Here is a 14,712-nt window from a genome sequence, read left to right as displayed (position 1 = left end):
AGAAATTTCATAGGCCAGAACACTTAATGATGATTCCTCGCTAGGTACTTAGAACAACTAAAAAATCCTAATCGCCCTTATAATTATAATTGCATTTGTGCTTATGAAACACAATGCATAAGCAAAATAAAAAATTAAATAAAAATATCCAAGAGGAAACTAATATGCAAACTCTGAACACTCCTCTTGAATTTATTTTTTATTTTTAAAAGTCCTTTGGTTTTGTATGGTACACATCGGGTCCTTTGCTTTAACTATGAACTGCAATATATAGAACATTGATTCCAACAATTTGAAATCATATGTGATGCAATCGAAATATTGAACTTATTAATACATTTCTGAGATGATCTTTATAATAGGGGTAGTTTGAACCTTCAACAAACACAGAATTATGAAACTTACAGGATTTTATCATGATCTTTAGCTACTAACCTTACAAATATGAGAATGTAAACCAGGCAAAAGTAGGATGGTATAATTCAATGCATAAATCAACTGAAAATCCAATGCACCAAAAAGATAAAAGTTTACATTCTTGAGGTGATAAAAGTCATGACATCCTCAAACATTTTAGAAGTGAGATGGGAGTCCTCTGCTTAATTACTATGGCAATTATTCAACCATGAAGATATTTGGTAATCTCCATTTACACTTTAGAAAGTAAATAAACCATGTTATGACTTGAAAATATGTTGTAGGGAACTAACATTTACCAGATACTTACTGGCACAGGGAATTCTAAGAATTGATAAGGATCATCTAATGGAAGCCTGACAATATCCAAGCTTTATATTATTGGAGACAACAAATACCATAAAGTTAGCAGGCATCAAGATCTCGGCATGGAGGTGGCTTGGGCTCACTCAGCAAAGTGGTATTCCCTCCTTCTGGTCCACACTTAATGCGCTGTGGATTTTGTGTACCAGGCTGAAACATTAATAAAAGAAAAAGAAAAGCATATATATTAGAATACCGGTGCAGCAAAAATACTAAGCAAAGGAAAACTCCGGTTTAGAAGGGCAGGGGAAAAAATTACGAAGAACTGAATAATCCCATTCATAATTGCCTTACCGGTAGCTTTTTCCCACTTCTTAACATTTCAACTATCTCAACAACTCGTTTGGGAGTAACATCTTCCTGAAATTAATACAAAGAGTAAATTCCAACAGTTACCAATCATTTGACCAAGGAATTCACAATAATTTTGCAAAATTAAATGATGATCATGTACTGACATAGTAATTGTAAGTATATCCTTCAGATCCATTAGAGTAATCAGCCACTGTAATCATGGGAGCATTCACACAACATCCCTGCACGACCAACAATTTGTACCACACCATGCTTAGTATTTAAAAATGAGTTTAAGATGACAAAGATATATCTTCATCTTATTTCTATGATAGTCAAATAAGTAAAAATATAATATAGAAAAGCAATTAACTCTTGATTCCATTTTATCACCACAGTTGTAAGTGTTGAGCAATGAATCTTTAATAATATTTTTTGATGAGTAAGAATAGATTTTATTAATAACTAAGAGATCATTTTGTAATATACCATGACAGAAAGAATAAGCAGCAACAAATTTCAACTCATACTTCGCCACTAATGAGATTGTGAAACAATTAAACATTGGACCTCAAGTATGCTCATCAACAAATTGTCAGGAAATCCATTTGGAAAAAATCTCATTTACTCCCCTTCCAATAAATGTTCTATTTCCAGAACCAAGTCAAGCAAAACAAGTGTTAATGCCTGCTGTACTGTTAAAAAGCTACAGGGGAAAGATGATCCCCCTATGTCTTATGTGGTGTATTTGGTTGGAGAGGAAGAATCAGAGTTCTAAAGATCGTGAACAATTGTTGGAAGAACTAAGAAGATTATTTTTTGATACTTTATTTATTGGCTTCTGTTATTGATTTGAATTTATTGTATCCTTTTCTAGCTCTTCACTCGTAACTAGGCATTTGTCTCTTGTATACTTCCTGTGTACTTGGGGTACACCTATGTACTTGGTTAAATAAAATTTTACCTCATATATAAAAAAAAGCTACAGGCTTGGATCAGCAACACTCAAAAACTTACCATGCATTCCATTTCTCCAACAGAGAACAGACCATCTTTAGTTACTTCTGCACATCACAAACACTGGCAACTTATTCTTCAAATTTTTAACTTAAAGAACATTTATGACTTTTGGTGAGGTCTAAGATGAGAGTTTTTTTTGTTTGTTTAAAACTTACCATTGCGTTTTACTCCAAGGTGTTTCAGTAAGGCATCTTCAATTTCTCGAGAACCACGTATCATACAGGGTGTTGTGCCACAAACCAACAGGTGGTACTTGCCAACCTGCAAAATGAAAAGAAGTCCACACAGTTATGCCGTAAATGTAGCCTGGTACTTGCAGAAGTATAAAAATCATGATAAAGAAATACTTCTCACCTTTGATCGATTGAACATCGAATAAAATGTAGCAACCTCATATACACGGATAGGAGCAACCTCTATAATCTTAGCTACCTGAAGGATCCATAATACAATATCATTACATAAATATACATACATCCTCCAGCATTACAACATTCAGTCAACTCACAAGAAGTTTGATCAGAACATCAATTGTGAAATAACGACTTTTTTCATCTAGCAAGATGATGAAATATATTATAGAAGCAGTAGAACCATTTGCATTTCTCTGTATAAAGACAATCATAATTACGATTTAGGGAGAATTTCTTTAAATCAGACATAAACTATGGCTGACATTAACACCAGTATGACAACAGATTATTACCATATGAACAGACGTAGACAATGGCCAAACCCTATGTTAATATGACTTTGTACTGGAAAATATGTACTAAAGCCACGTAAGGACTACCAGTCTGTTGTTAACACAAGCAATGCTGTCAAGCTGTGACGCCATCTCAATTATTAGGATCAAAATTTGCATGAAAGTGGTTTAACTTGAAAAAAGATGTGCATATAATTTCAAAAAAAAATCTACACGATGTGAACACTTATTCTAAAAGAGAATACACATAAGGCTCTCTTACATTATAAGGATCATGCACTTTGTACTATTGATTGATTTCCTTGGCTTACAGCATTGGTCTTATATCCTACAAGTTACATTGAACCCATTATCACATAGTTTTAAACAGACAGTGCAAATGCTTTTTGAAATAACTACTTGAATTCTTTACTCATATCGAATTAACATCTTTAACTCGAGAACAGGTATCAGTCAGCACTAAATGTATATACATATATATATATATATATGCATATGTGCATAGATATATACTATACATGTTTGTATGTATCAAAATCAGGGCTAATTGGCCCTTTGAAAGTAAAATTCTTCATATTTCAAGGTTAACAGCCTCCCAAAAGTGTTTTCATAATTCTTTTTTTCTAATTGTATGCCATAATTTATTTTTATTAGTACGTATGCAATAATTAATCATAAAAAGAGCATGAGATGGGAGGGTTTCGTATAACATTTTATGTACATTAGACTTAAAGTTCATAAGAACCTCTCTCTTGCTCTAAGCTCGCTTGACTTGAACAAAGACCTTAACTTTAGGGCTTTCCCAACTGCCTTCTATGTCTTTTTTCATGAGAATTAATTTTCGCATCCTTATCCTTTTTTACTTTCAGATCCAGGAGAGTGTGGAGGTCAAAAGGAAAACCGGGTCATTCGAAGTGTGTTCTACACCAGGTATCAACGTAGAGGCGTCTGTAACGGAATGCCCTCTACCACAGGTGACACAGGAAAGGCTGATAGTCAATGTTACACCCTTGGTTAGTGTTCTCCATGAAGAAACTATGGCACCCACTGCAGAGTTGAAGGAAAATGGTGTAACATTGAGTTTTGAGGGAGATGCAAGGTCCGTCGAAGTTGCACAAGAAGGGTTGCCGGAGGTGAAGGAACTTGATGTACTCCCAAGACTTGCCACCAACCCAGAACCTCCAATAATGACCATGACCTCACCACTCATTACAGAGAGAACCAATGGAGTTGTTGAGGAGGTACATGATTTGGATGCAAAAGATGATGGGGGAAAAAATAAGGGATTATCATTGGTGCCTTGTGAGGATGAATGTTTAGGGCCTGGTGTATAGTTGGGAGCTGTGTCTAGGGAAGATATTGTCCCCCTGTTATCTCTTCCTCCGATAAACAATATAGCTAAATCATCATCGGATTGGGTTTTGCAAAAGGTTAATGAGATACAGCAGTGTGTGGGGATTACATGTGAAGGAATTGACGACCAATTCATAGCACTACTCACTGCAATTGAGGCGGGTCACTCGCGTAAAACAAAATCAAGATTTAAAAAGAGCAGAGAGTTCAAGCGTCTTACTTGGGCAATCAATTATGACGCAAAGGGAGGTAGTACAAGTTGAGGGAGGACTAGAGGGAGGGCACAAAGCCTTCCTCTGTCCTTGTAGGATCATTCGGGTGGAGTATTAGTCTGTTGGGAAACAAGGGGTTGGGGTAGTTACAATGACTTGCTTTGCTTTGGGGAGGTGTGCTTTGTCCCAATAGGGGTTGGAGTATATTGGATCGGTTTCTAATTTCTCCCTCTTGGGTGATGTTCATTAGGGGCTCTTTATTATGGGCTAGATGTTTTCTCTTGTATACACCCAATGTACTTCTCATATAAAGCCTTCCTGCCCATCCCTTTTTCTACAGAACATCATGTACTAAAGAAACCTGTCATAGAGGTTCACCATGTACTACAGAACACCATCTACTTCCTGTGTACTAAGGCTTTGCCTTATCTTATGAATAAAACTTCTTGATTACCTATTAAAAACCTGTCACAGAGGATCACCATTCATTTTATTTCAACGGGAATCTAAAAGTGGTGCTAAAATGTGAGGATTCTATTGCAAGGGATCTTTGTTGATCTTCCATAAAACTTGCATGGAAAATATTTATCTTGCAAAAGCCAGGCCTGCGGTGGTGTTCATCTACCACCAACACCCTAGCAATTGACAGTATGGATTAAATACACTACTTTAGTTGGGTTAGCTTCTGCTCTGGCAGAGAAAGAGAACGGGTGGGTGCAGAAAATGCCAACTTTGAATCTATTTAAGAAATAAGTCACCCATGCCCCACCCCACCAACCCCAAATAAAAAAGATAAGTAGAAGAGGTATATTGTGTGTGCATGACAGCTCTAGACACTGTACCAATTGGTAATAATAATAAGAGAAAGGGAGTTTCATCAGATATGTCATCACGCAAATTGCTCGATTTGGTTTGGAGTTCAACCACCAGAGGTGAAATTTTAGTAGAATTGGGTTTCATTATGTTATCACGCCAACAAAAGAGCGAAAAGGGGAACAGATGCTTTCAGTATTTTCCTTTCTTTCTTTTTTTCCTAAGGGTGTGAATGCTATTGGTAAGGTGTAAGCAGAAAACTTGACGGTGGTTGAAAACAAAACATCTTTTCCCCTCTAGATATCACTGAAGATGATAATGCAACAACTATGTCGGTTAATGCCATGTCCATACATGAATATTTTACCTAACTTTCTATTTCTGCAGAATTATATCATTCTATTAGTGACTTATATAATAATAATGAAAAGAAAAACTAGAAGTAAAAACAACAGAAAAGGGTGCCCTGCAACTAAAATAAGGTAACATCCATGCAGGGTATAACCTTGAAATATGCCGGGCATTATTATGTCCATAGAATCAAATTAGTCATAGTCTTCAATAACATTTGATGATACTACATTATGTCAAAATATTGCAAAAAGATGGTGATGTCTTAGATTAACTTGTCCAGTCACATCTTGCTGCCTCACTATTTTTTTTTTTTTTTTTGATAGATAAAAGAGATTTTATTCATAGTAAATAGGCATAGCCCAAGTACACAGGTAGTATACAAGAGAATAAACCTAAGTACAATCTAAAGCAGAAACAGTACTAAGGAAAAGCATTACAAATGTTGATATCCCTCATGTTAGAATATATTGTCTATAATTTGTTTGTATAAGGGTATATGGGTCTCGTGTATTTAGGGTATATATATACTTGTGTGTACACTGTGAATAAAATAATAGAGTATTATTTCATCAAATCTCGTCTACATGTTATCAGAGCGCGATTCTCACGAATCTAAGTTCTATATGGTTTGAGAGTGTTTTTCGGTGTAGTTTGTGAGCTCACCGTATTCCCTAGCGTGTTTCCGTGCGGTTTCCATGTGGTTTGGGTGCTCGTCGGCGGCTTGTGGTGGTTTGAAGCGCTTTCCGGCCACTTTCTAGCGTCATCTCCGGTACTGGACACCAGGGGTGAACTCGCCGGCAATTTCTGTGGGTACCAGGCCTAGTTGCCGTCGTCTTCAGCCGCTGGAAGGGGTCACCGTCGCCGATCCAGTACCGTTTGGTTGTAGGCAAGCTCGTATTCCAATTCTAGAGTATGCATAACCCCGAACCTGTATAAGGTTTTATTCCAGGTTGGAATAAAACCCGTTTGGTAACAAGGATAGGTTAGCTTAAACCTATCCTGGGTTAGGATAGGCTTATCCGAGACAGATCCAAATGAGCCAGACCCGGGCCCGATCAGAGAACCTTCCAAACCATGCTCGAGGAGATTGTTTCAAACCGTATAATGCCTTTTTCAACCTGCATACAGTACCTCGATACTCCCCCTGAGCAACAAACCCAGGTGGTTGCTCCATATAAACTTCCTCATGCAAGTCGCCATGGAGGAATGCATTTTTTACATCCAGCTGAAATAAGGGCCAGTCTAAATTAGCAGCAAGAGAGATTAGCACTCGAACAGAAGAGATTTTGGCAACTGGAGAGAATGTCTCTTCGTAGTCAATGCCATAGGTTTGAGTGTAGCCCTTTGCAACCAAGCGGGCTTTCAGACGTTCTACAGAACCATTAGGATGAAATTTGATAGTGTATACCCATTTACAGCCAACCAGTCGTGCCTCCATCTTCAGATCCTGAGTTGCCCAGTACTTCCGACTCTCTACCTATTGCTCTTCGCAAAGGTAAACGTTCTTGTGTTACTCAACATCCTATTAGTCAATTTGTTTCATATCATGCCTTATCCCCTTCAGGATCTAGGCAACTCAGGATAAGGCATGATAATGAAGGGGATAAGGCATGATATGAAACAAATTGACTAATAGGATGTTGAGTAACACAAGAACGTTTACCTTTGCGAAGAGCAATAGGTAGAGAGTCGGAAGTACTGGGCAACTCAGGATCTGAAGATGGAGGCACGACTGGTTGGCTGTAAATGGGTATACACTATCAAATTTCATCCTAATGGTTCTGTAGAACGTCTGAAAGCCCGCTTGGTTGCAAAGGGCTATACTCAAACCTATGGCATTGACTACGAAGAGACATTCTCTCCAGTTGCCAAAATCTTTTCTATTCGAGTGCTAATCTCTCTTGCTGCTAATTTAGACTAGCCCTTATTTCAGCTGGATGTAAACAATGCATTCCTCCATGGCGACTTGCATGAGGAAGTTTATATGGAGCAACCACCTAGGTTTGTTGCTCAGGGGGAGTATCGAGGTACTGTATGCAGGTTGAAAAATGCATTATACGGTTTGAAACAATCTCCTCAAGCATGGTTTGGAAGGTTCTCTGATGCTGTATTGACATTTGGTCTTCACAGATGCCAAACAGATCACTCGGTATTTCACTTGCATAGTGATGCAGGTCACATTTTGTTGGTTGTATACGTGGATGATATTGTAATTACTGGGAGTGACTCTACTGGAATTATTAGACTAAAACAATTTTTACATGATCAGTTTCAGACGAAAGACTTGGGCAAGCTTAGATATTTCCTTGGAATTGAAGTAAGTAGATCTAAAGAGGGCATCAACCTATCTCAGAGAAAATATGTACTTAATCTTTTGGAAGAAACCGGCATGTTGGGTGCATGACCTATTGACACCCCTATGGATCCCAATCGTAAATTCTTGAAAGAGGAAGGGGAGTTGTTTAGAGATCCAGGTATGTATCAAAGACTTGTTGGGAAATTGACTATCTCACCATCACTAGACCAGACATCTCTTATGCAGTGAGTGTACTGAGTCAATTTTTACAAACGCCTAGGATCTCACATTGGGATGCTGTAATTCATATTCTTCGTTATCTCAAGCGAGCACCTGGTCTTGGAATACTATATCGACCAAATGGACATCTTAGGGTTGAAGCATTTTCAGATGCTGATTGGGCAGAATCTCCTTCAGATAGAAGATCTACTACGGGATATTGTACCTTTGTAGGAGGTAACTTGGTTACATGGAAGAGTAAGAAACAAACAGTAGTAGCTCGTTCTAGTGTGGAAGCTGAATACAGGGCAATGACACATACTACTAGTGAGCTGACATGGTTACAACACTTTCTTCAAGAGATTGGGTTTCCAGCTCCTATCCCTCTCCAGCTATTTTGTGATAATCAAGCTGCACTGCATATTGCCTCTAACCCTGTGTTTTATGAGAGGACTAAACATATAGAGATTGATTGTCACTTCATTCGAGATAAGATACTAAGTGGTGACATTGCTACACCTTTTGTGAAGTCCACAGATCAACTCGCAGATGTGTTTACTAAATCCTTGTGTTGGAGTCGATTAAAACCTATTTGTTTCAAGCTGGGTTTATATGATGTATATGCCCCAGCTTGAGGGGGAGTGTTAGAATATATTGTCTATAATTTGTTTGTATAAGGGTATATGGGTCTTGTGTATTTAGGGTATATATATACTTGTGCGTACACTGTGAATAAAAGAATAGAGTATTATTTCATCAAATCTCGTCTACACCTCAAAAGATTATTCGCCCAAAAGTTTAAAGTGTTGAAGAAAAAGTCCCTAAATTCCATCCTTGTGCGTTCACGATTTTCAAAACACCTCCCATTTCTCTCAAGCCATAAACACCAGAATAAGCACAGGGGAATCATTCTCCACTCCTCTGTACTTCGTCCACTTCCAGCTGCACCTTGCCAGTAAGCCAAAAAATCCACCACATGAAAAGGCATTACCCAATCGATACCTACCTTGACAAATAACTCATTCCACAAAGCCGTTGCCATTTCACAATGAAGAAACAAATGGTTGATAGATTCACCATCATTTTTACACATGGTGCACCAGTCCATCACATAAAAGCCCATTTTCCTCAAATTATCGGTAGTTAAAACTTTCTCAAGCAACACCAACCAGCCAAAAAATGCAACTTTACTGGGCACTTTAGCTTTCCAAATACATTTCCAGGGAAATGTTATATTACCAAGACTAGTTAAGACCTTGTAATAGGATTTCACAGAAAATCTGCTTTTAGAATCATGAGTCCACTGCAACATATCATCCCTGGTCTGATCAATCTTAGAATCATAAAGGATAGCATAGAAATCAGCAGCTTCACTCACTTCCCAGTCCAGCTGCCTCACTGTTGAAGATTTCTAAAAATCAAGCTTTGAGTTTTTTACTTCCTAGGGCTTGACCCAGAATCTTAGCCTATGTTTTAGGCTTAGAATTAAATTACAACTATGGTAAAGAAAACATATGCTGTAATACAGTGCTCATTCTATAGATATTGTAAAGCCATCTCAAGTTTCCACTTTATTCTCATTACAAAAATTTTGTAATCAGTTATTTATTACTTCCTTAAGGGTTTTCAATAACAATTGGCAAAGAGTGGCGATGCTTATTGTAGATCAAGTTTAGATTTTATCCTCTATATATTACAGATACTTTTAACTTATCTCAAAAAATATTACACATTTTTAGGTATTGATATGTCACAGAAATATATGAATGATTAAATGATGATCAAGATGGACCAATCATGGTAATAACATTATAATTGATTTTATAGTGATGAAAATGGCATCATCATATGCAATTGTAGCCAACCATTTATATTCTTGTATGAAAAAGAGATCAATTTATTACATAAAATAGTGTGTCGTGTGTGTTTTGCATTTATGATATTTTGTTTGTCATTAAGCTTCAATATAAGTCCATGACAGATCAGATGTAATCCAAAACTCTCAAATAAACAATGCCAACATACTGCATTCATGGATGAAACAGTAAGCCATCCTCCATGCTGCTGCTGTGCAAGATCTAGCAGAGGAATCACAGCAGATTGCTTGTAGTTTGATGGATAGTGAGACAATATTTCCCTAACCTGCAAATGCATAAGCTAAATTGTTAGAACATATTTAATAACAAAGAACTTATACTTGCTGAGCAGTATCATGATTCATTAGTGGACGTGGTTAGATAGGTTGTATGAAGCTATGCAGCAGCTCCATATTGAAATCAAGAATCTACTAGCTGTATTTGTAATATCTTATGTTTTTTTGATAAGTAATAACATAATGAAAAATTGTAATATCTTATGTAGATTGGGGAATTCATTATTTTCTTTTGTTTTCTTTTTTTCCATGAAATTATTATGTAACTCATCCAACTAAGACAAGGGACAGAAATTCCAACCCAAATTGCTTATTACCCAATCATTCATGTCCCTCAAACACGGGAAATATTCAAAACAAGCATCTTTCAGTAAAGGATAAGGAGGAAAATTACTCCAGAGTAATAGCTGTATTAGACTGTAAAATTACTTAGAATTATAGTTGTATTAGAATATTCATGGCCTTTATAGGCAGCAACCTTTTAAAAATGTACCAAAGACAGTTAGCTTTAGGAGAAAAATGTTCAAAAAATAGTCTGCCTTTCATTTACCATATGAACTGAGATTGTCACATGGTCCAGCACAGGGGGGTCTTCTCCAGAGGAAAATAATAACACTGATTGTTGCTTAGGATATGTTTTAAAGGGGTTGTGACAACGTTGGTGAAGACTATTTTTGAACTCTAAATAACTAAAGCACAATGAGAGTGCAGAAGTTTTGGTGAGAGTCTAAGAAACAAAGATGATCATAAGGTGTGCAGATACACGAACCTATCTAAATATGGATATATGTACAGTTTGTGTATCTCTTAGAAGTTAAAAGTCAAAGTTTACGAGGAAGCTGTTATGACTAAATTGATCATAAGATTCACATATCGGGGTTTGGTCATTAGTTCTATTTTCCAAACCAATTAGCACAAATATTTTACTTAAAAAAGAGTAAACAAAAAACAAATCTGTGCTTCATGGTGGCTCCCAGAAATGGTGAACTCTTTAATTTTTTCCCTTTGCTTGGTTTAACTAAGAGAAAGACTACAAGGATTCAGCTCAAACACAAATTAAATTTGCTTTTGTCGATGTATATGATACACATACACTTGGTGACCCTATCTAGTTCTAACAGGAAAAGAAGGTATAATCTAAACCAGTACATGTAAGTAAAATACCAAACTAACATTATCGCCTTACGCCTCATAAAGTGTAGAAAATGAAATAAAAGGTTATCTTCTGAGAATTCAGATGATTTCTTATGCAATTCTTTGCAATGGGCACATTTTACTTTTCCAATTAAATTTCTAGTACTTGAATTGGTGTGAGGTTAAGCTTCTGCACAGTTGGTTTAGGTGGTTCTCTCGTACACTTAATGTGAGTATTTGGGTACCTCGGTTTTTAATGAATTTCGATTACTCATAGACAAAAGGTTGTGCGAAGGCTCCAGTATGGCCAGAAACTGTCCGATCAAGCTTAGAGGGTATTTATCTACCCCCAAACATCACAGAGTTTGCTTGAACTCAGTTGGAAATTTATACCAAGCCAAGCATGGAAATATGCCACACTTAAAACTTTTAGCGACTATTACAATGCCGTCATAAAAAATAATGTACAATAACATTCAAACCATTGTCGAAAACTTCATACCACTGTTGTTATAATCAGCATCCTTTCACCTGGGAACCGAACTATCAATGATCCAATGCCCGGGATTGGAAACTGAAAGTTCGGCATAAATATAACTGCTAAAGTGCAAATTTGTAAGCATATACTGTCATGAAAGAATTCGGTAAAATTGGGGCAAATCAGAGAGATTTCTACGAGCAAATCGGGGACTATTCAACTTGTAAAAGTACGGACACAGAGAAAAAATGAAAATTAAATCAAAATAATGATATAAAAATAGAAAAAAAAAAAAAAAAAGGAAAAGGAAAACTAAATCAAAATAACGATATATGAAAATATTCGCATTTGCTGTCACAATTTTACCTTCTCTTTGTTTGCATCAGTGAACTCCCACGGAAGTTCCGGCTTGTTTTCCGGAGAATCAATGTGCTACTCAATCAATATTAAAAAAAAGATTTCAATATGAAGATTTTTCAAATTAAAATTAACTTATCAAAAAAAAATTTTCAAATTAAAATCGAATAATCATATCAGCAAACGGAAACAAAAATCATTGGATTGGTGTAAGGAAAAGATTGGGAAGTAATTGACTCACGTAGTTGAGGGCGGTAGAGAAGGATCGCGACGACAACGGCTGCAGTACAAATAGGAAGACTCAAAACTGGTTTGAATGAGATAGAAGTGACTGGATGAGAGAGAGAGAGAGAGAGAGAATGGGACCTGACGGAAAAGCTGACGGATCTCTAGGAGACGTTTGGCGGCGAGGCGAGCCAGCATTTTTGTCCGAGGAAGGTGAGCGGAGCTTTGCCGAGGAAGAGGAGAACGGAGTTTGTTGGAGCTATCGGTTTTTTATGACGGGAGTGCGGTGCGAGTTTGAAGCCTGGACTGTACGGTCAGGCTGAAAGCCAGTATTTGGTAAAATCGGAAAAATAAAACTAAATTTTCTTTTAAAAAGAGAACATTGAAGATTGAACAATTGAAGATTTAAAAATAAGACCAAACAAAAACGAAAACTAAGATTTTACAAAAACAAAGATAATTTTTTAACAAATCTTAAATTCAAGAAAAAAAGGAAAAACTAAAAAATAAAAATAAAAAATTAGTTTTAGTCTTTTAGAACTTTAGTTAAAAATTCTATATTTCTTTTTACAAACAATAATTTTACGAAGTTTATTTTAAAAAGGAAAATACTACAGACCCCGCTCGATCATCCCGCTTTCTCTTTCCGTTTGACGTGGCCCGTCCACGTTGAACTGCTTTTATTTTATTTTATTTTTTCCTCCACATTGCGTAAAACACATCCCCTGAGCCTAGTCTCCTTCTCCCCCGCCCCATCACCCATCGACTTCGCCTCCCAGCCCCATTGCCCATTGACATCAACTTCGCCCCCAGCCCCATGAGTGAGTCTCCCCTTCCCTCCCCTCCATCTTCGACCTTATCTCCGACTGTAGACAATGTAAAATTTTTTTTTCTCCTTCTCCCCAGCCCCAATCGAGTTTGCCATGCCCATCGAGTTTGTCCATCCCAACCCCACGAGATCGGCACGATAGGTAGATTTATTATTATTATTTTACCTCAATTTCCCCTGCACCGGCCAACAATAAGGGGAAAAAAGGCATTCCCTACCCCCCCAAACCTCCGGAAGTACCCTTTACAAATTAATAATAGGGGAAAAACCAACGACTAAAATTGCACGAGTTTTACAAACAACTAAAACCTTGTTGAACACACACAAGAGAATATGAGTGGTTGTACTAGTCTTGTTCTATTCTTCTTCTTTTGCTCGTTTTATTTTCTAGAGAGTTCAGTGGGTTTGAAATTTGGAATCTTTTTGGACTTCGGAGATGAGGTCGGAGATGGAGGGGAGGGGAGACTCACGCGTGGGGTTGGGGGGCAAAGTCAATGTCAATGGGCAATGAGGCCGGGAGGCGAAGTCAATGGGCGATGGGGCGATGGAGAAGGAGACCAGGCTCGAGGGATGTGTTTTACGCAATGTGGAGAAAAAAAAAACAGTAAAAGCAGTGCAACATGGAGGGGCCACGTCAAACGAAAAGAGAAAGCAGAATGAAGGAGTGGGGTCTGTAGCATTGCCCTTTTAAAAAATCTTGCTTCTACACCCTTGATGCTATGACCTATTTTGATCTAGGGAAAGGCTATAGGCTGGATAGGTGAATTTGAGGATTTTACAGCCTTTAATAGAATTTCAACACGTAAGCAATCTAAGAGAAAAATAATAAAACTACACAAGATACAAATAAATCATACTTTTCCTTTCTCCCCTCTCTCCCTCCCCATCACTCTCTCTCTCTCATTCTCTCCTCTCTCTCTCTAGTTGGTAGTGATCTCTCTCCCTCTCCTCACTTTCTCTCTCCTTGCAAGCCATCGCAATCCCGAAACTCTCACTTTTCTTCACGTTTATTTTCATCCAATTGCATCCACAACCCTCAGTCTTTGATCTCCATCGCTAGTTAATCTCCATCACCGATTGTTGTGTAAGTATTATGAATATTATTGCTCCATCTTCGGTTGCTCTATAAATTGTCCTCATTTGGGCTAGTTGTTACCACCCATCTAACCTTTGTTGTTCCCCACCTTTGCCATTCTCAAATTGTAAATTCTTGAATTGATTCACCAGGTGGTTTTGGTTATTGTTGGTGTTTGCCTTTGGATTGCCTTAGAGCTCTCCATGTTTTCCAGAGTTTGCAAGCTTCCTGATGAGAATTAATGGGTCTACATTTCTGGTGATTGTCACCTTCCCCTACATTGAATCTATGTTGGTGGTGTAGATGCCTGGCAGAGGGAATAATAGCCGGCCCATTAACTAAAAGTAAAACATTTGCAAATTCATAAAGAAAAGCACAAAAGTTTGGGTGCATATGCCAAAAATCAAGTCGGCAC

The 14,712-nt window shown here is 37.4% G+C and overlaps 1 protein-coding gene across 1 annotated transcript; it reads right to left on the bottom strand.

The window, feature by feature from the left end:
- Nucleotides 1-473: 473 nt before the first annotated feature.
- LOC122313510 (NADH dehydrogenase [ubiquinone] flavoprotein 2, mitochondrial) lies at nt 474-12,736 on the bottom strand. The gene is made up of 10 exons (XM_043128590.1): nt 12,535-12,736; nt 12,410-12,448; nt 12,178-12,243; nt 10,073-10,189; nt 2,449-2,526; nt 2,250-2,355; nt 2,092-2,138; nt 1,239-1,316; nt 1,075-1,140; nt 474-930 (listed from the first exon to the last, which is right to left on the bottom strand). The coding sequence occupies exons 1-10, from the start codon at nt 12,589-12,591 to the stop codon at nt 823-825; spliced, it is 762 nt and encodes a 253-aa protein (XP_042984524.1). The 5' UTR covers nt 12,592-12,736; the 3' UTR covers nt 474-822.
- Between the last annotated feature and the right edge of the window lie 1,976 nt (nt 12,737-14,712).

Source organism: Carya illinoinensis, chromosome 6, assembly GCF_018687715.1.
Source record: "Carya illinoinensis cultivar Pawnee chromosome 6, C.illinoinensisPawnee_v1, whole genome shotgun sequence".
NCBI lineage: Eukaryota > Viridiplantae > Streptophyta > Magnoliopsida > Fagales > Juglandaceae > Carya > Carya illinoinensis.
This window is presented reverse-complemented; position numbering and strand designations above follow the sequence as displayed.

What these genes read in the sequence shown, in the direction of transcription:
- LOC122313510 (XM_043128590.1), bottom strand. Translation starts at nt 12,591, where the DNA reads ATGCTGGCTCGCCTCGCCGCCAAACGTCTCCTAGAGATCCGTCAGCTT. An exon ending in CTGTTTCATCCATGAATGCA is followed by an intron (nt 2,527 to 10,072) that starts GTATGTTGGCAT and finishes TGGATCCTTCAG; the next exon opens with GTAGCTAAGATTATAGAGGT. An exon ending in GAAGTGGGAAAAAGCTACCG is followed by an intron (nt 931 to 1,074) that starts GTAAGGCAATTA and finishes TTAATGTTTCAG; the next exon opens with CCTGGTACACAAAATCCACA.